Source organism: Leptodactylus fuscus, chromosome 2 (genome assembly GCF_031893055.1).
Source record: "Leptodactylus fuscus isolate aLepFus1 chromosome 2, aLepFus1.hap2, whole genome shotgun sequence".
Taxonomy (NCBI): Eukaryota; Metazoa; Chordata; class Amphibia; order Anura; family Leptodactylidae; genus Leptodactylus; species Leptodactylus fuscus.
The window spans coordinates 45897012-45919188 of record NC_134266.1 but is presented as its reverse complement, the minus strand read 5'-3'; the positions used below and the strand labels follow the sequence as shown (position 1 = coordinate 45919188).

The following is a 22177-nucleotide window of genomic DNA, read 5'->3' as shown; positions in this document are numbered from 1 at the left end:
AAGGGTATGATGTGACCCTCCCCACCCTCATTTTCCCTGCATCACATACACGCCCATAAACCATACACAGTGAAGAGCAGGTATGCTCTGTATGTCACATTATCATTGTTTATACTATTATAGAGTTTTGTTTATGCTCTTTTTGTAACAACTTTATTTGTAAGGATATTCCTTGTATTAACATCACAGGTTGTAGCTGCGTAAGTTAAGGGGTTACACCCCATTAGGTATATATTCTGGACTTTTCCTTTAGGGAAACAGGCTATGACTAAGGGGCAGCGATGGCCCCGAAACGCGTAAGCGGTTTCTTTTAAACGCACCCCTCTTGTGTTTTTTGCACTTCCTATTTTTTTTGTTATGTGTGTCTCTTTTTAATGGATTAAATAAAAGAAAAGTTTTTTACTGAAGGAGTGTCGCAAACCAACCTTTTCCATTTCACACCTTTGTTAAAGTATGTTGTAAGGTGTATCAATGTCACATATGCCGCCAAAAAAAAAAAAAAAAAAAAATCGAAAATTGCTCATAAGTTTAGTTACGTTTAACCAAAATAGAGAAATGTAGCAAAATTGGATTTGGACCCCTGCGTTACCCTGTTATTAGCAAATTGAAGGGGTTGCATCCTGCTCATTGTTTACACCTCTGGGTGTCACTACAGCTCAGGCCCGTTGAAGTGAATGAAACAAGCGGAGGCACCACAGACTCTTCATTATATTAAATGCCAGCTTTCTGGGGGTCAGGTGACTACTGTTTGTCCTAAACACAGGCCATCAATGTTTACATCCAAAGAAACCTCTTATCTAATAGGTAATGGCCTAATGGATCAGCATGTGGGGGGCCAGTATAGAGGTCAATACACATTGTGGGGGCCATAAAGGGGGCAATATACATTGCAAAGGACAAAAAAGGGGGCAGTATACAGTGTAAGGGCTAGTAATGTTGCCATAAATAGCAAGGCGGCCAGTAAAGGGGATGGTATACTATAATGGAAGGGGACATTATATTGTGTGGAGCAGATGTGTGTGAAATATAGGCATAGGGAGCCTGGACAAGATAGCGCAGCGTGCTGCATCATTTTGTCCATAATATTTAACTTGCAAATGGGTGCGGTTCCGGCATAGATGGGGCATGGCCTAAACTCAATAATTTCAACTCACAGTGACTACCTTAATGTAATTTCTATAGACTCCCAAAGAACCTTAAAATCTTAACTCTTTGACTACCTGTTTCCATGATTTAAAGGAGACAACTCAGATATATTCAGTTGGAGTCATGGGGTTGGATTTGGGGCAAGTTTTGGGTGGAGTTAGAAAAAAGTTAAAGGGGCTCTATCGTTGGGAAAAGTCATTTTTAACTAATCACATCCTTGCATAGCCTTTAGAAAGTCTATTCCACACCTACCTTTAGTATGTAAATTGCCTCAGTGGTTTTTGAATGAGCCCGTTTTTATTCATATGCTAATGAGCTTCCAGCCAGCACAGGAAGTTCCCAGCAGCACTCATCTCTGCTATTATCTCCTATCTTTGTGTGCAAACAGGAAGCTGAGTCAGCAGCAGCAGCCTGTGCTGTATACACTGATAGGAAACAATAGCAAAGAGGGTGCAAGATGCATCGTGCACCAGTCTAATTAGCATATGAATTAAAACAGACTTATTCAAGAACCACTGAGGCAATTTACATACTAAAGGTAGGTGTGGAATAGCCTTTCTAAAGGCTATGCAAGGATGTGATTAGTTAAAAATGACTTTTCCCAATGATAGAGCCCCTTTAAGGAATTTGGCTTCAAAATAAAATTACTTTAGACTATATTATATAATTAATAATATTTATAGTTTGTTACATATTTACTTTTATAGGAATTGATCACTGGCTATTTTTAATGTATTAGAGAAGTTTTACTGCTTCTGACTGACCATGGATGTCACCCATTTATGAAAGAGTCAAAGTCAGAACAGGAGCAGGAGTCTTATTCAATGAGGATTGCAGGTGGTCACTGGGGGTCCCAGCAGGGGGTTATTCTGTACCTGGGTTATTTTAATGGAACCCTTCTTACAAAAAGTATTTGTCCAAAACATCCCCTTTAGGGATTCTCCACTGAATTAAGATTTCCTTAACTGATCCAGGAGACACGGGATGATGGACCTATGGGTTCCAGCCTGGTTCTGACTCTTAGATCATATGATTGGATCCACATCATGACCCCTGTGATGTCACAGGTACCCCCCATAGACCAGATAATTACCCGCGAGATCAGGGGAGGAGGGAGGAAGTATAATGACTGAGGGGTCAGGGGGCTGCTTCTGATCATGTGACCAGGGGGTCAGATCCAGGCCGGAACCTCACCAACATCCAATGTCTGCTTTATCGTTAAAGGTAATCTTAATACCGTGGACATCCCCTTTAAGTCAACTGCATTGTTGTAGAGTAGAAATAACCAACATGAGTATTAATAGCCCAGCAATGGAATTATACCATCTAGAAAAACTGTGTACTTTCTAATCATAACCTATAAACTTTATAATCTTCTGAGTAAATCATTGCTGAAAATCTCCAGATAATGAGGTCACCAAGTTGTAAAAAGATATAAAATCTCTTTTCTCTGAAGTCTATCTGTGTCATCTACATGTCAACGAATACCTCGAATATAGAAGATTTCATCCATTTACCCAATAAGTCTACTAAATATTTCTGTCTCAGATAGAATCTCCCGAGGTGTGAATCTATATGATCACTTATAGATGTATATAGGATAGCAAATAGCAAAATCATGATGTAGTCATGTATTTTACAATGCATTGAACCATGGGCATATATGATAAGTAAGTCTCAGCAGTCAGCCATATACCGCTTCTGTCCATGTTATCAGCAAGGAATATAAACCTACAGTATGTTATGAGCAATATAAATCTATTGAACTGTGGACTATGGTCAGATTGTATAACATATAGGTTGCCGAAAAGCGGAAAATTCCTTTAATTTAAAGTGGTTTATACCATTAAAGGGATCCTATCATTAAAACTAATTTTTTTGTCTCTAACACGTCGGAATAGCCTTAAGAAAAGCTATTCTTCTCCTACATTTAGATGTCCTCTCCGCGCCGCCGTTACATAGAAATCCTGTTTTTTGTCGGTATGCAAATGAGTTCTCTTGCAGCACTTGGGGTGGGCTCCAGCACTCAAACAACACTGGGGTTGTCCCCAATGCTGACAGAGAACTCTCCAGCACCGCCTCCATCTTCTTCAGGAACGGGCTCTCTTCACGTCTTCTTCTGGCGGTGGCTTCAAACTTTTAGGCATCGGGCAGCTGACTGCGCATGCCCGCCAGCCACAAGAAAATAACCGCTTACAATACTGTGTAAGTGGCCATTTTCTTGTGGCCAGCGGGCATGCTCAGTCGGCTTTGCCCTAGGCCCAAAGCCTAGAAGTTTGAAGCCTGCGCCAGAAGACGTGTGAAGAGGACGTTTCTGAAAAAGATAGAAGCAGTGCTTTGGGGTTGTCTCACCACAAGGACAGCTGTCCATATGCCAGACTGCCTAGGTATATATGAAGAAAAAGTATAACAAAACTGTATAAGATGTGCTACTTGGTCAATACTTCTTATAATATTGCATGGGTTTATATGTGACTGTAGATTGGGTGAGCATGTAACTGGTTAATACTCCAGTAAGACCTACCTAACATTCTCTCTATATTACTGGATAAAGCTACGACCAGTTATATATTTGACCCTGCAGGGGAAATGTAGCATTACATGTGGATCATACCACCCATAAGGCATGGACGTCGCTTTCTAAAATAGAAGCTGCCCTTTCATAATATCTCCATGTTCTGATACATAAAAGGGAGTCCAAAGTTAAGAACCTCCCTCTATGAAGTCCATATGCTCTAGTAAGGCGGTTCACACTAGTGCTCGCTATACCTTCGTGGTTTCCATCCCTAAACCCACTTAAAAAATGTGGAGAGAAAAGTCCCTCAAGCGACCCAAGAGAGAAGAATGGAAAGCCAAACTCTAGTTTGAACCTAGCCTAAGTTATACGGACAAGGGCCTTGTAGTGAAGCAATCCCCTTAAGGTTCTGCGTTCTAACTTTATCTTTCACATTTTCTATGAGACCCTATATAATCTTTAGCAAAAAGCGTTCGTTTTTCCTGCAGTGCCACCACAGAAGAAATGAACAAATGTTCCGTAGCTGTTAAAGGGAGTCAATCACCAAAAAAATCTATGTCAAACCACCCACTTGACTGGCCATGTACAATAAATCACAATGAATTGGGATTTTATTAAAGTGATATCATAAACATGTCTGTGTCGCCACCCAGTGGCTGTGTTGTGGGTTGCAGCCTTTCCAAGTTTTGCCAGCATGTTGCGATATTGTATTGAATTGATGTAAGCACTTCTTAACATGACCTTTTCGTGCACTTGAGTGTGATAAAGTACTTATTTCACTGCAGAGTGTATACCTGAGGATAACAGGATTTTATATATTGAGGGATCTGTGAAAATGGACTGAGAAATTGCATATTTAAGCTCTAATGATTACAGGTAATACAGATTAATATTAACTTCAGCAGCTTCATGATACAAGCAAGCAAAGATCCACAATTAAAGGGTAACCCAGTTTATTAAAATATTATTCATATGATAGGATTTCTCAATACAAACAACTTTCTAATATACATCATGTTAAAAATTGGCCCTGTTTGTCCGATTACATTCAGGTCATGTGGACAGCTGTGACGTTTTGTTTGCAAGCCCCCTGCCAATGAAACATCACAGCACCACGTGACCTGTTACAAGCCAATTATCTCTACAAATCCCCTGACGTGTGAAGTGTTGCAGAATATTTTGTCACTATATAAATATAATTATCATTATTGTTATTATTTTATCATTATTTTTTATCATTCTGCAGTTCATTAGGTTATCACATAGTGTGTCGGCTTACAATGTTTATCTGTTTTATAGAATGCTATTGGAGCAAAGTGGTCTGCATTTTACACCAATGCCAGTGACTTCTCCACAAGATATCCAGCACATCAAGTGAATGACCATATAGTGAAACTACAGCTTATCGCTCTGGGAAGTAAAGGGTCTGCCGTCCTACCAGCTGACAAATATGCAAGAGTAAGTAGAGGTCTCATAAGAACTGGAAGGAAATGCACGGAATTCTAAATTTGCAGAAAATCTATATTTAATTTATTGTAACTTTTAATATTTGTAGTAAAAATTGTTCATTGCTACAGTATAAGGTACAACTACGGATAAGGGGATCAGAACAGTGGTTATATACTACATAAAACCATATAGAACCATATATCGTATAATATGTTATTTTGGTAGTAAACCTATAAGAGAAAGTGGTCATGTGACTATATCGCGTGCTGCTGTTCTCGGTACAGTGTATATGTATGGAAATATTAATTTCCATCTATAATTGCACTAAAACAGAGATATTTTATAATATCTGGAAAGATTTTTTATTGTCATATGCCTTGGTTCACATCTGCGTTTAGTATTCCATTTGGGGAGTCCACTTGGGGACCCCCTCGAACGGAAATCTGCGGTTAACAAGCGGTTAGCTAAGAAACCACACAGACCACATAGACTATAATGGGGTCCATGTTTTTTCCGCATGAAACATGCTTGCAGCACTTTTCTCTCCGTATGATTCGTGCGGACATCGCGCGGAAAACACATGGACCCCATTATAGCCTATGTGGTCTGTGTGGTTTCTTAGCCAACCACTTTTTAATGCGTATAGGTTTTTTGTTCAGGGGGGGTCCTCAAGCAGACTTCCCAAACGGAATACCGAACGCAGATGTGAACCGGGCCTCAGTGTAGGTTGCATTCACCTATGTCTGCTGGTCAAGTGCGCCAGATAAGAATGACCAACGCCAGAAGTTGGAAGCATTGCACCTGGCATCTACTCTGGTGCTCTATAGACTCAATGGGGTCAGATCTGTCAATTAACCAGCAAAGGGACAATTTATCTGGGGAGGGCGGATTGTATATGGTATAAAATATATGATAAAAGTTTCAAATTTTAGTGCATGACCCTGTGTTGCCAAAATTTCCAATGCATTCCAAAAAAGTGGGTGTATCATGCGAGGCTTTGCAGAACGCACCGTGGCTTGGCCTGGAAAATTTACTATAACTTACACCAGAAATTTTAGTTAAAATCTAGACCAGCTCCTAGCTAGTGTGCACCTACTTTATGAAGAAGGGTGTGCTTCTTAGTGAATTAGGCATATTCTTACGCAGGCAGGGTCAACACCGACATGTGGAACCACAATCTTGATAAATGCCTGCCAATTTTTTGGATCCCAGACCCAAAAAAAAATCAATGCCAGATAGCAGAACATATATGTGCACCTCCACATCTCAGTTTACCCAAAATGAACTGCTCCCTATACAATCTATATTATTTTTCAGATGTTATCAAAATTTTTTTGCAGTTGAATAAAATTCTAAATGAAATGAGCACCATTTACAGTACACAGACTGTGTGCAAACCTGACGGATCAGTCTGCTTGCCCTTTGAACCAGGTATGATATTTCACTGCACCTATATTACTTTACAGATGACTTTTTGGATATTACTCATGGACAGTTTAGCCTGTGTTCACAACTGTACTGAAGACTCTGTTAGGATCCTTTACTGCATTTTGCAATGATTTATTGCCATGCTAAGGTTACAACTTTATTTCTATACCAATCCTTAGTTCAGAAAGTTTGATAAAGAGCGATTTACAGCTGGTAATAATAATCCATGTATATAATACTGTAGTATATGTTGTACAGCGTCTTCGGGCTCACTGCCACATAATGCTAGGGCAGAGAGAGTCCATTAATACCACAGTATAATAACTTATAATATCTCTTACAATCACACACAGGCTTGGACAGTATCATGTTAGACAGCACGGACTATCATGAGAGGCTCTGGGCCTGGGAAGGATGGAGAGTAGAAGCCGGAAAAAGGATGAGAAAACTTTATGAAGAATATGCTGATTTGAAAAACGAGGCTGCTAGAATGAATGGTGAGTAACAATACACGAAGTCACTAACTGTGTAGGGGAAAGAGCTTAAGACTAAGGTCCCATGTAGCAGGTTGTAGCAAAAAAGCCTGCGGGAAAAAACGCAACAAAAAAAGCTGTGTTTCTGCAACGTGGGGCCTCAGCCTAAAGCGGCTAAAATGCAATTTGTAAAATAATCTAAACACCCTCCCCCCGCTTGCTTTTTAAGTTATTACTTGAACAAAAAAGTATATTTACCCATATCCCTGGGGCGATCACATTTTCTGATTCTTTGGTGATGTTCTGTTTCCCCGGTTCTGGAAACGGAACGTCACCAATACTACCTTCCCCCCCACACACACCCAATCATACTTACCTGTCTTCCTGTCCAGATCTTCTGAGCACTGTCTGTGGGGACAGATCCTTCTCTTCTTTGATGTCAGCTGGCGCGTGCGCAATAGTCCTGGCATTATGCTGTAACTGGCACTCATCTCTATTGCGCAGGCGTAGGAGGCCTGAGTTAGTTTGTTGGGAAGGGCTAATAGTGAGCAGGATGCCTAGAGAGACAGGGAGGGGGTGTGAGGGATTGGGAGAAGTAGGGGGAGGGAGAGGGAGGTAGTGTGAGTCAGCTCATGCAATGCATCATGGTTGTTGTAGGCTAAGACAACAGGAAGCTACACCTTGTAAACAAATGCAGAGTATGACAGGAGCTTCCAGAGGTATTTGGCTGCACTTACTAACCCATTAATAGCATTAACAGACCTTTTTTTTAAAAAAAAGATTTTTGCCTGGAAAACCCCTTTAAGTCTAAGGCCCATGTAGCGGGCCACAGCACATTTCACAGCAAGCCAACAGAGGTTTCTTTTGCGGACTTTCTGTCTCCATTATACCTATAGGGAAACTTCCAGCATTTCCGTGACTGTTTTGGAAATCACTGCGTATCTGCTGTGTATATTTTTCTGCAATGTATGGATGGGTTTCACAGGGACGGTAAAACGCAGCAATTTTTTTTCTGCAGCCAAACCTTACATTTACACCATGTGTGGCCCTGATTTTTTTGTCCTATAGTACACATACCTCCCAACCGTCCCGATTTCCGCGGGACAGTCACGATTTGGGTGACATGTCCCGCGGTCCCGGTTGGAGGGAGGTATGTCCCGATTTCAACTCAGATCTGCGTCTGGAGGACAGGTCAGCTCCTCGCTTCAGCCGCATTTGTGTCAGCGAGAGAGGCGCGCAGAGAGCGTCGAGGGAGCGGAGGAGAAGGTAAGTTTAAAGTGGAGGTGGAACATGAAACTGGGGGCAGATAAAGGAGAGGACGGCATGACACTGGGGGCAGAGATGGAGAGGACGGCATGACACTGGGGGCAGAGATGGAGAGGACGGCATGACACTGGGGGCAGAGACGGAGAGGACGGCATGACACTGGCGGCAGAGATGTGGGGACATGAATCTGGGGGCAGAGATGGAGGGGACATGAATCTGGGGGCAGAGATGGAAGGGGGACATGAAACTGGGGGCAGATGAAGGGTGTATATAAAAATGGGGGAGAGATAGAGGGGGGACATATAATTTACGGGTGACTGTAGGAGGATTATACTGTGTGCGGGCACATGAAAAATTAACAAGTGGGCGGAGTCAACACAAAAGTGGGTGGGGCTAACTTTCAGTTCTTCAAACGTTGGGAGGTATGTAGTACATATTTAAATCCAAATCCACAAAATAGGTCATCAGTATCCGATCCATGGACATAACGTGACTTAGTGCAGAGGATTTGGTCACATGTGGCTCAGGAGTTTTAGAAGGCCTATGAGGTGTTTTGTACCAATATAAGGAGACCGGTACTATAAATATTACATTATAGTTGGTTGGCCCAGTCCAGATTCTGGATTGGGGCCCAGGAAATTCATGTTACACCTCTGATCTGTGGGGGTCCAACACTCAGACCCTGTGCAGATCAGCTGTGCAGTGGATGTGGTGTGGAGGTATCTCTGCTCCTTTTTATGTAACAGAAGCGGAGCTGCAGCCCTGTGCACTGTATAGTGGTGGCACCGAAGAACTGCAACGCCACAGATGAGATATTGAGTTTAATATATGGCAATATACAGTAAGCTTCTAAGCTCCCTCTAGTGGTAGTTGCAAATACTCAACATCTTTAAAATCTATTTATTTAAAGGGGCTCTATCAGCAAAATCATGCTGCTAGAGCCCCACATATGCGTGCATAGCCTTTAAAAAGGCTATTCAGGCACTGTAAAAGTTAGATTAAACTACCCCCCCGTTTTAAAATAATAACTTAGAAAAGAATCTTCTCTACTTACGGAACGTGCACCCTGGGCGGGCCCTGGGCGGGCATTCAGGGTGCGCCGTCTTCTTCTTCCCCGCCTCTTCTTCCTCTGTAGTCTTCGGGTCCCGTCCTCCTCCGGCGCTTGCTCGCTGACACTGATAAAAAAAAACAGCCCGGGCGCATGCGCAGTAGCCGTAGTAGAAGCCGCGTGCTACTGCGCATGCGCCCGGGCTGTTTTTTTTTTATCAGTGTCCGCGAGCAAGCGCCAGAGGAGGACGGGACCCGAAGACGACAGAGGAAGAAGAGGCGGGGAAGAAGAAGACGGCGCACCCTGAATACCCGCCCAGGGCCCGCCCAGGGTGCACGTTCCGTGAGTAGAGAAGATTCTTTTCTAAGTTATTATTTTAAAACGGGGGGGGTAGTTTAATTTAACTTTTACAGTGCCTGAATAGCCTTTTTAAAGGCTATGCACGCATATGTGGGGCTCTAGCAGCATGATTTTGCTGATAGAGCCCCTTTAAGCTTTCAGACTGAAGTTACATTTTAATATCAAGGGGAGTCTATTGGGGCCAAAATGCCTCCTAAACCAATAATAGTGTCATCTGGGGGGGCCTTTAATAGGAGCAGAAATATACCTTTGTGGCCATAAGCTAATGAAGTGATGCAGAGATAATACTTTTTTATGCATATGTAAATCACCCTGGTTCATGGGTGGGACCAGTTTGCCTGCAGACAGTTACAAATGCTGTCATTGTCCCCTGGAATCTCTGCCCAGTATCTGACATCTTCTGCCTCTGCCTGTGTCATGTAGGCAAATCTTGGAAACTGATCCCGCCCCCTGTGCACTTGAAAGCTTATTTGCATATCCATAAAACGTTGTTTATCTCTGCATTACTTTATTGGTTTGTGGCCACAAAGGTAAGTTTCTGCTCCTATTAAGAGCCCCTGAACAGCAGTATTGGTTAGGGAAGTATTTTGGGCCTGATAGACATCCTTTAAAGGAGCAAACCTCATACAGCATTTATATGTCAGAACTATTTAAGGCGCTATGGAAAAGACCACGGTGGAAACACATAGCGTTTTTTCCGCAACGCTTTTCACAGAAAATCCGCAGCAAAATTAGACTGACATTGGCTATGATATTTACATAGAGAAGCCCCTTCTAATATAAAAATAAGGATATGGATAAAATCTGCGATATTGGTGCGAATTAAAATCCTTTATTGTTGTGCTTTCTTTAGGTTATGCAGATTATGGAGATTATTGGAGAGGAAATTATGAAACCTTGAGTGATGATGCCAAGTATAATTACAGCAGAGAAGACCTGAGGAACGATGTGGACAAAACCTTCGCAGAGGTATCTGGAAAGACTATAATTGTAGCATTGTCGTTCCAGGCCAGTATTCCTAAACCGGGAATGCAGCATCTTACGTTACTTGTAAAATGGATGGGATTCTGGCTAATCCCATCCACACATTGCAGAAAAGAATTTGTGGTGGAAGTGCTACATTTCCAAAAATCGTATTACGCATGTCGATTATATCTACGGAAATGTTGGCTCTTTCCGTATAATAGAGGATGGAAAGTCTGTGAGCTTTCTGTGGAAAATGCTTCTGAAAAAACGTGATACATTTCCGCTGTAGCCCCCACAAGAAACCTCCACATAAATATGTGCCCTAGAATACAGACCCCAGATCACACATACAAATATATAGAATACATACAAACCTCAGGGCAGACCCCAAGATAAATATACTACAGACCCCAAAATCCAAACCAAGTTGAGATTGCTCAAACCAAGTAATTCCTGAACTATGCAATGGAAAAGTGACTAAGGACCTGCAGCTTAATACATCATGAAATGTTATTTATCCCACTAGTAAAACAGCATTGACCAATCCCTTAGGGCAGACGTCTCCCAGTGGGCTATAGAACATTTGATGATGTCATCAAGTTCCTTTAACAAGGCTCAATGGACATAAACTTCTCTATGGTTTTTCCTCAAATGGCATCAAAAACGTGATGAAACTGTGCTCACCCTATTTCATTTTGTGAAGCGGCACCCTAGGTGGGCTTCCACTCTCATCTACCCCTGGTCCCAGCCCCTATATCATTCCTGAAACTGAAATTCTGGTTTAAACCTGCAGGGTGCAATGAGATAGTCATGATACATCCTTATTATGTCCAGCAATCCTGTCCCCAAATGTGGGCCCAGTGACTACAGCATTACACACCCCTGTGACATATAGTGACCCTGCCAATGGTTTGCTGATCTTATCAATGAAGATATATGTAATTTTTTTTATCCATCTGATTTACAGATCCTACCACTATACAAGGAGCTACATGCATATGTGAGATCCAAATTACAGGACAAATATGGCTCAGAGTATATCGATTCCCATGGATCACTTCCTGCACATTTACTTGGTAAACTTTTATCAGACACCGTAATACATGAATGCTATAAGCATATCTTCTTATCCTCCTTCTCTTCTTCCACCTCTTCCTATTCCTCCTCTTCTCCACTATACGGGTATATGTGCATGTGGATATCTACAGTAGGTAATTTTCATCACTGGTTGAATTACTATGACTCTCCTTTTTCACTAGGTGACATGTGGGGCAGATTTTGGACAAATTTATACTCTATTGCAGTCCCATATCCAGATAAAGAAAGCATTGATGTTACACCTACTATGGTTGCTCAGGTAAGACTACAGAATTGGTTGCAAAAACAACGAAAAAAGCAAACACACCAACTTTCATAAAAATTTAAGCATTTACGTTCCGTACCCTGACAGCGGCGTGACTATAGGGCAGTGATGGCAAACCTTTTAGAGACCGAGTGCCCAAACTGCAACCCAAAACCCACTAATTTATCACAAAGTGCCAACACGGCAATTTAACCTTAATACTGTACGGATCCACAATTGTGCACAGTTATGGTCGTGTGAATGGGGCTTTACTGGGGCTATACAAACAACTTTGTACTGCATTTGGTATTCTTTTGAACAATTAATGTTCACTATTTATATTGTACAGATTGTTAGGGAGCCTTCACACGGAGTTTACGCTCCGCACATTCTGAACGTAAACTCGTTCAGAGTGAGCGGCGTTAAAACAGATCCCATTGACTTCTATGGGCGCTGGCATACGCGCGTATCACATTGAAAGCAATAGGTAAAAAAGCCTCCCATTGATTTCAATGGGTAGCACGCGTATGCCAGCACCCATTCAAGTCAATCGGATCTGTTTTTTACGCCGCTCACTCTGAACGAGTTTTACGATCAGAATGAGCGAGCGTAAACTCTGTGTGCAGTCTCCTTTATAGTGACTGTGCAATGTTATTATGACCTGTAATAATATCATGTTTGCTACAAAACAGACAGACTCCACAGCAGATTCTGGCTAAAATTGGCAACAAGAACTTTTTTCTCTGCTGGTTTCAGTATAAAACTGGCAGACACCTGGCGGATCCCATCATAGTCTATGGGGTCTGCGGGTAACCACCTTTTAAGTAAACAGGCTCTTCATCGTTCATGTCTCCATGCAGACCCGAACGACGGAGAGCCGAACGCTAGTGTGAACCTAGCGTAACACTTCTGTTCTGAAACGTTGCTCTACTTTCTAGGTCAAATGACTTGCAGGTCCATAAGCTTTTAGTGCTTGTGAGCTTGGAACTTCAGAGGAAAACACTCTCTGAGGAGAATCTTGAGGACAGAGGAAAAGCCATCTCTGTGGGAAGTGCTCTCAGAGTTGGCTGCCATTTTCAGCTCTCCATGTGCTGCTAGGTCCACATGTCTTGTCTTGTCGCTCCACACAAAAGACCAAAGCCAAAGGTCCCCAACCCCCCTAGAGGGGGCTGTAACCCCTCCTCCTCCAGGCCAGTCCTGAAGGTCACCTGATTATACTGGACACACCTTCACACTGACAACTCAAATTACAATGGCAAAGTATAGGCAGGTGTAGTTCACAAAAACATCCACAAGATGGCGCATTAATAGACCCCCATGTGTGCTGGCTCTGGTAGAATAGAAATATGCTTTACCTTATATGCAAATGTCCATACCATCTCGGTCTGCACGGACTATTAAAGGGAATGAGACGAGCAGTACCGGGACATTACACTTCCATTTGGCCGCGGCGGAAACACCTTGGGAAAAATCGCGGCGTTGTAAACAGGATGGGATTCATGCGAATTCCATGCCCACTTTGTGCAAAAAATTGCAGTGCGGACACGCTGCGATTTCCAAAACCGGTTTTGAAAATCGCAGCATGTCAATTATATCTACAGAAATGCCAGCAACTTTTCCATAGATATAATTGTAACAGAAAGTCCGCGGAGGAAAACTCTGTGAAATTTCTGTTCAAAGTGCTGCGGGAAGAACCGCAATGCGTTTACGCTGCAGTTGTTCCCGCCGTGCTTTAGCGCAGCGGTTCCGGACCATGAGGCCTTAGCCTAAAAAGCTACATTTGATAAATCTAGTCTACAGACAGACAGGCCAACCATGCTCAGTTTTCAAAAGTGGAATCAGAGGAATGCAAAAAGTTGCACAAAAAGTTGCAAACACCTCTTCTGCAATTCCCTTCAGCCTGTATCGCGGAGCTCAGTTTCCCCTCCTCTACCCTCTGCTTATCTCACACATCATAGCAGAGGAGACCTGACAAATTTTAACATTTCCTCTTTTGTGAATATTCTTGTTTCATGAGCTTTCTATCAGCTGAATTTCTGTGCTCGATTCTGGAAAAATTGTTGTATACTTCATTGCTTTTAGAGGTGAATATCCCCATCAAATAGCACCCAAAGAAGCATCCTAGGGTCCCTGCGCTCCATACTATGGAGAATGGGAATTTCTATGCACTTCAATGGGCCATGAACCAAAGTGGTGCTGAAAAACAGACCCTTTGTCTTATCCCTGTTCACCTATTAAATGGACATGCTGATGTTAACAATAAAAGTAATGGCTTATACTCTGTTTTCTGACCTCTAGGGATGGACTGTGGAGAGAATGTTCAAAGAAGCTGAGAAATTTTTTATATCAGTTGGCCTCTTTCGTCTGAACGACAACTTCTGGACTAATTCTATGCTTGTCGAACCAACCGATGGCAGGAAAGCGGTCTGCCACCCCACAGCCTGGGACTTGGGAATGAATGATTTTAGGTATGAGACATTAAGGCCTATTAAGGTGACCCCCTACTTACAATAGAAACATATAACACATGGTCAATGGCCGTTCTCAGCTGAATGTGCAGACGCTACTCAGCTTCAGGCCTGGCAAGTACTAGCATGGAAGACTGGCTGGGATTTCCTGGTTGTGTTCACTTGAAATAACCTCCCAGTATCTGGAAGAGTGGGCATATCTCCCAGACTAGCATGGTCCTACATCCACCAGGCTTTCTCTCATTTTATATGTGACATGACTGCTTTATGTGACAGTCCTGTCCCAAAAAGGCACATTTATTGCCCATGTCACAAGAAGAGCCATTCCAAAACTGAGCTTGACCTTGCTAATAGGTATCCGCATGTACTATTTGGGGTGAGAAATTTAGACCAGTAAAGGGCATCCTTTAAGTGGGTTTGTGTTTGGCCCCATTTAGTGCAATGGGTCTGTGTGCAGTCTAGTTCATCAGACTCACAACAGATGTGAATGTCAGTCATCTGAATACGCCTGGATTCACACCATTTTAAAGGATTCCTCATACATTGCATTGTACCTAGGGATCCGTGAAAATGGGTAAAAATAGAACATGACCTATATTTTGACGTCTGTTACAATGAACCCCCATTCACGTACAGTGTAATTGATGTGGTCGTGTGATGACCATTAACAAAACATCCGTCCCATGGTCGATATTCACTGTTGCATGAATATAGGTAAGCCCTTATTCTTACTGATCTCTTCCATTTACTATGACTGCCATTTCTAATATAGTTTTGGATGTTGATCTTTAGGATATTGTCCCAAGAAGCAAAAAAGCGCTGGTGGCAGATGGAAAAACCATGATGGCAACGCATTGCAGATTCTCCCACTGTGCTTTTCACAGAAAATCCACAGAAGTTTACTCTGTGGATTTTCTGCTTCCACTATACCTATAGGGAAACCGCCAGCGTTTCCGTAGTTATAATTGCCATGCTGGAAATCTTTGCTTCATGTATTCTTCCGCAGTGTGTGAATGAGATTCGCTAATATCCCATCCGCTATGCAGGGACAGTAAACCATTTACGCCATGTGGGGCCCTGGCCTTTGGAGGTTTCACTGTAGTATCAGTATTTATACTAATAATAATCATCTTTTCTTCCAACAGAATAAAGATGTGCACTAAAATAAACATGGAAGACTTTCTCACTGTCCACCATGAGCTGGGACACATCCAGTATGACATGGCATACCACCCTCTTCCCATGCTGCTAAGAGATGGCGCCAATGAAGGTTTCCATGAAGCTGTAGGAGAAATCATGTCTCTTTCTGCAGCGACACCTACACACTTAAAGTCTCTCCAGCTGCTGCCTTCTAATTTTGTAGAAGATGACGGTAAACTACTTAATGAACTAAATTACCAATTAGTATCTGATCGCTGGGGTCACAAGTATTGCACTCGGCTATCTTTATCAGTCCCATAGTCTTAGGTAGGTAGGTAGGTAGGGGCCCTGTTACATATTTTGCACAGGGTCCAAGGAGTCTCAAGTTACCTGTGCCTGGAGTTTGACCATTGCCCCAAATGGGGGCCTGGAGTTCTCTGACAGATGTGAATCCTCAATATTCATAAGCAGTGGGTTCCTTCACCCACTTCTGATTAACAGTAGAGATGAGCGAGTAGTGTTCGATCAAGTAGGTATTCAATTGAATACTATGGTACTCGAAATATTCGTACTCGATCGAATACTACTAGCTATTCGCAGTAAATATTCGATTCAGAACCAGCTTGTTCTGCAGCAGGCTCGTCCTTGCTAGCCGGGAGAGCTGGCAGCTTGCTGTTATGAGGGAGCTTACTTTTTCTCATAGGAATGAATTGACCAGTGTTGATTGGCCAGTGTACAGCATTCAGCCAATCAATGCTGGTTCTGGTGGAGGCTCGTCTGTGAGGAGGTGGAGTCTAAAATCGGACAACAGCAGTCTCCATTGTGGTCCGATTTTAGACTCCACCTCCTCACAGACGATCCTCCAGCAGAACCAGCAGTGATTGGCCGAATGCTTTACACTGGCCAATCAACGCTGGTCAGTTCATTCCTATGAGAAAAAGTAAGCTCCCTCGTAACAGCAAGCTGCCAGCTCTCCCAACTGGCAAGGGCGAGCCTGCTGCAGAACCAGCGTTGATTTGCCGCAGGCTCGTCTTTGCTAGTCGGGAGAGCTGGCAGCTTGCGGTTACGAGGGAGCTTACTTTTTATCAGTGCAACTGCAAGCACTGTGCAGTTAAAGCGCACGGACCCCATAGACTATAATGGGGTCCGTGTGCTTTAACTACACAGGGATCCTCTTAAACACTCTCCTCCTGCTATTTGTGGACTTGGTGACTCCTTTAGTCGAATAGTGGTTTCCCCTGAAACGAGCAATTTTTCCCATAGACTGTAATGGGATTCGATATTCGATTGAGTAGTCGAATATTGAGGCTCTACTCGAAACGAATATCAAATCTCGAATATTTCACTGTTCGCTCATCTCTAATTAACAGCTTTCTCCCTATGTGGAATAATAGGGAGAAATCAGTCAATCAATGGCAAAGTGGTGGGAGATCCATCACAGAAAAATGCAAGGAGGCAACACAGTGGCTCAGTGGTTAGCACTGCAGCCTTGCAGCACTATAGTCCTGGGTTCAAATCCCACCAGGAACAACATCTGCAAGGATTTTGTATGTTCTCCCCGTGTTTGTGTGGATTTCCTCCCATTCTACAAAGACATACTAATAGGTGGGGAAAATGTACATTGTGATCCCTATATGGGGGTTCACAATCTACATTAAAAAAAAAAAAAAATACAAGGACTCCAGGCTCACACTGAACTTAGTTTGCACAGCAACTAATAAATGGAAATTTTATAAAAGTGTTGGTATCTAGCCAGCTAAGTCATATACTATTGGAATCAAGGAAGGCCCAATAAATAAACCCTGTACACCAGTTTTTGTACATCAAAAATATTCCATAAAAAATGTAATAAAGTAGGTGGTGGAGCACCAGGGAGAGTCGAGTACGACAACTAATTCCAGAACTCCCATTACAGTGCATGGGGCAGAGGCGGTGGTAACTATATATTACCACACTTGCATGCCAGACTTTTCTTCCATGAAAAAAGTAAAAAAAAAAACATGGAAAAAGAAAGCTTTCATCATGTTTTTTACATAGTGAATGCAGATGGACTCCTGACAGAGGGGGCTGCATCTGCATCTGTCTTTTGATGTCCGTTGTTCTCATTCTATGACAGATGAGAGCGATGGACATGAAATAACGGCAGTGTGATCCCACCCTGAGAAGTATTCTGAGACAGTAATCCATGTATGATGTCATTTTCAGAAACTAAGATAAACTTCCTGCTTAGACAAGCACTTACTATTGTCGGCACGTTGCCTTTCACATACATGTTGGAGCAATGGAGATGGAAGGTGTTCAGTGAGGAAATCCCAAAGGACCAATGGATGAAGACCTGGTGGGAAATGAAGTAAGCAGTCATAATGTTTTCCAGACTGGCATCGTTCATTAAACAATCTGGGGGTCTGACTAATATATGTATGCACTTAACATGTTTTTACTACACATAGGTGACACTAGGGTGAGTTACATACATGATTTTATTGAGTGATTTAATACAACACATAAAATCCATTTTCTGTCAGTGACTAGAGATGGGCAAACTGCTTCAATTCAACCCTAATATCCCAAATTGTTCAGTTTTTAACTAAACCGAACAATTAGGGACAGGGCCGGCATCAGCGCACGGCATAGTCGGGCAAGTGCCGGGGCCCACAGAGCCTCTGGGGGCCCCCCGGCACTTGCCTGTCAAGATTTCAGCTCATCGGCGTCCGTCCGCCGATGAGCTGGAATACATACGCGATTAAAGCAGGAGCTGTGAGTTCAGCTCCTACTTTAAAGCTCCGGCCCGGCTTGCGTGTGTAGGTGCGATGACGTCATCACGCATACACATGCAAGCCGGGCCGCAGCTAAGCAGGAGCTGAACTCACAGCTCCTGCTTTAATCGCGTATGTGACTGGAGAGAGGAGCGTCAGGGGATCGATGGAAGGTGAGTGATAGAAGGTGAGTGTAAGTGTTTGTTTTGTATTAAATATAAAGGTGGAACATAATGAAGGGGGCCCATGAAACTGGGGGGCAAATGAAGGGGAGGGGGGGAACGGCATGACACTGGGGAACATGAAGGTGGTGGGGAGAGAACGGCATGAAACTGGGGACAAAGATGGAGGGGGCCCAATGAAACGGGGGGGCAAATGAAGGGGAGGGGGGAACAGCATGACACTGGGGCAGATGGGGGGGTGGAACAGCATGACACTGGGGCAGAGATGGGGGACATGAAACTGTGGGCAGATGAAGGGGGAGAACGTGATGAAACTGGGGACAGAGATGGAGGGGGGACATGAAACTGGGGGCAGAGGAAGGGTGTATATGAAACTGGGGGAGAGATGGAGGGGGGCATATAATTTACGGGTGACTGTAGGAGGATTGTACTGTGTGGGAGCACATTATAAATGAATGAGAATGGGTGGAATCAACAAAAGTAGGTGGAGCCAAATTTGCCGCCGCGCGCCGCACATTTTGCTCCTCTTTCTTCTCTTTAAAAATTGGGAGGTATGGCGTTGGTGACGCCACACTCCTGCATGACGTCACTTGCTTCATCTACGACGCACAGTGTCTCGACTCCCCCCGCTTCCTTTACAAGGGGGCCCACTGAGGCTCTGTCGCCCAAGGGCCCATAAAAACCTGGAGCCGGCCCTGATTAGGGATTAAGATTAGCTAAAATGGTCGCGGCAACATGCATTGAATATAATATTCGGAGGCCCAGGGGAGTTTAAAAAATAAAAAAAAACTTTTAGGCTAAGGCCCCATGGGACAACCCGCAGCTATAAAGTGCTGCAGGAAAAACCGCGGCAGGAACGCATCACAGTTCTTCCAACAGCGCTGTAAACAGAAAGCTGGCGGAGTTTTCCTCCCTGGACTTTATGTCACAATTATATTTACGGGGAAGCCAGTGTTGCAAATTGCAGCGTGTCCGCGCTGCAGTTTTTACCACAAAGTGGGCATGGGATTCGCGATTACTGATACTGTAAAAGGCCACAATTCCGACCTTTGGGACCCCGGCCTTATAATCACCTTCCCTCACCTTCACCACTTTTGGACCTCCTCGTGGCATCCGGTGCTCTCCTGGTGACATCATGTTCCCAGGGTCACTACTAAGGCATGTGAATGAGCCACAGTGGTCACATGGGCATGCTGAGTGTGTGACCCCGGGAAAATGATGCCACCAAGGAGGCCAAGAAAGAGTGTCTCATGCCGCAAGGAGGCCCAAATGAGGTGAGAGAAGGTGGGTATAAATGTTTTTTATGTTTGTACACATCTACCTATTTTACTCTGGAGTCTGAAGAGACCTCAAAGTATAATAATTTCACTTCCACTTCTATACAAACCTATTCGACCTGAAACAAATCCGGGACCGGAGTCACCAGGTTTCCAGATAAAACGAATTATTTAGGTTTTTTTTATACTTGGATTCCAGCAAAGTTTATGTCTATGAGTAGAGATATCTGGGGTTCTTTATGATAACCCATGTAGGATAAAATGCACTGGAAAGGGAGCAAACGTAAGTCATGTTCACATGGAGAAATTTGGAGCTGATTTTGATTCCACATGGAGGAAAAATACTGCCTGGCCAGTGCGGAATTTAATGCAGAATTTTCAAATTCTGCAACAGATTTGGTAACATTGAAAAACTCTGCATTAGGGGCCACACGGTGGCTCAGTGGTTAGCACTATAGCCTTGCAGCGCTGGAGTCCTGGTGTTCAAATCCTGCCAAGGGCATAAAACCATCTGCAAGGAGTTTGTATGTTCTCCCCGTATTTGCATGGATTTCCATCCCATATTCCAAAAAAGACATAATGATAGGGAAAAATAATGTACATTGTGAGCTCTATGTGGGGCTCACAATCTACATTAAAAAAAAAAAAAAAAATTCTGCGTCTGAATTACTGAAATCGCATTATTCGCTACTATGAATTTTGCCATGTGCAATATATTCTTATAGTCTAATGTACAGTTCTCTGATGTGTTTGTTACTTCTAGGCGAGAGCTTGTTGGTGTAGTGGAGCCCGTTCCTCACGACGAATCATACTGTGATCCTGCAGCGCTCTTCCATGTGGCAAATGATTATTCTTTTATCAGGTACATACAGTAATAATAGTAGTCAATGACAAAACTACAATGTCCTCTTATTGGCTAATTGTCCTTGTTTGGTAGATGGTCAAGAAATAAGCGTAGGCTGAGCAAACGCAGAGCGGAAATGCTGCATTTATGACGCTGTAGCAATACCTGCATCAACAATGCGGCAATTTACAGTCCCTGCAACGTAGCTGAGATTTTTGTAAATATATTCTACCCAATGCAAAAAAAATGAATTTATTGTTAATTTACTGCAGCGTTTCAGCCCTGTAAATGCCAGGGATTGTCAGGATCTTTTTTGCATCTTGTATAGGAAATACTGTAAAGTACTGTACATGAATATAACTTTAATGTGACTGGTTACTTATAAAAGTAACTAGGTGAGATATGACAACCCTGCTTAGACCAAACATGCAGGCAGGTAATGGTAAAGGCCTGCCAGAATGCAGCCTAGGTGCCCCAGTGAGAGGGGCATGCTTTCCACAAGTCGTGGTATTTTATTCCATTCGGCTTGGAGCAGACAGGTAAGTTCTTTCACTGATTTTGGTCGGCTGCTGCATCCCTTAGTTCGGCGATCCAACTCATCCCAGAGGTGCTCGATAGGGTTCAAGTCTGGGCTCTGGGCAGGCCAGTCCAGTCGATAACCTGATTGTCGCTGTATCAAGCCATGGTAGACCTCACTACATGACAGCTGGCATTGTCATCCTGGAAGTAACATTGGTCCGACCCATAGAAGCGCCATAATGTAGGAAGCACACTGTTATCTAAGATAGTGTAATAGGCGTCGGCGTTGAGTTTACCATGCACTGGGACCAAGGGTCTCATCCATACCAGGAGAAACACCCCCAGACCATAACTCCACCTCTGCAGAACTTTACTGGGTGTCCAAATACTTATTGGTAGACAATGTAGAAGGTATAGCTCAGGATATAACAATGTAAGGATACTGATATATAATGTGGTCTCTCCGTGTCTGTCCTATAGATATTACACCCGGACTATATACCAGTTCCAGTTCCAGGATGCGCTTTGTAAGCTCGCCAATCATAATGGTCCCCTTCATACTTGTGACATCACTAACTCTACAGCCGCAGGGACTAAACTACGGTACGTGGCAGATACTATTTTTGTACCATTCACAAGTTTGGTTTGTTTTTCTCATCTAAGTATGCCTTCATGCATTTACAAGTAACGTATTTCACAGGTCCATGTTGGCACTAGGAGGCTCAAAGCCTTGGACTGAAGCTCTAGAAATCATCACAGGTGGAACCAAGATGGATGCCCAGCCACTGCTAAACTACTTTCAACCGTTGTATGAATGGTTACGACAAAATAATGCGGCCTATAATAGAAAAGTTGGTTGGAATACAGAGTGGGATCCATGTAAATTCATTTTATTTTCTGTTTCTTATTTGATAAACCAACATTGAGTGTAGGAGTTAAACAAAGACATTTTGCAACTCAGTGATAGCGACAGCCATGTTTTATTTCTTATGAATTGA

At 43.1% G+C, this 22177-nt stretch overlaps 1 protein-coding gene across 1 annotated transcript in view; it reads left to right on the top strand.

Annotated features, from left to right (window-relative positions):
* The window catches only part of ACE2 (angiotensin converting enzyme 2), a 35162-nt gene that overhangs the window by 830 nt on the left and 12155 nt on the right, over positions 1-22177 (top strand). Inside the window, exons 2-13 of the mRNA XM_075263665.1 lie at positions 4961-5119; positions 6451-6541; positions 6892-7035; positions 10539-10654; positions 11619-11727; positions 11911-12008; positions 14292-14461; positions 15607-15833; positions 17807-17951; positions 20580-20678; positions 21660-21782; positions 21880-22058. Of these exons, the coding sequence (XP_075119766.1) occupies positions 4961-5119; positions 6451-6541; positions 6892-7035; positions 10539-10654; positions 11619-11727; positions 11911-12008; positions 14292-14461; positions 15607-15833; positions 17807-17951; positions 20580-20678; positions 21660-21782; positions 21880-22058 (1660 nt within the window). The remainder of the gene's footprint in view (positions 1-4960; positions 5120-6450; positions 6542-6891; positions 7036-10538; positions 10655-11618; positions 11728-11910; positions 12009-14291; positions 14462-15606; positions 15834-17806; positions 17952-20579; positions 20679-21659; positions 21783-21879; positions 22059-22177) is intronic.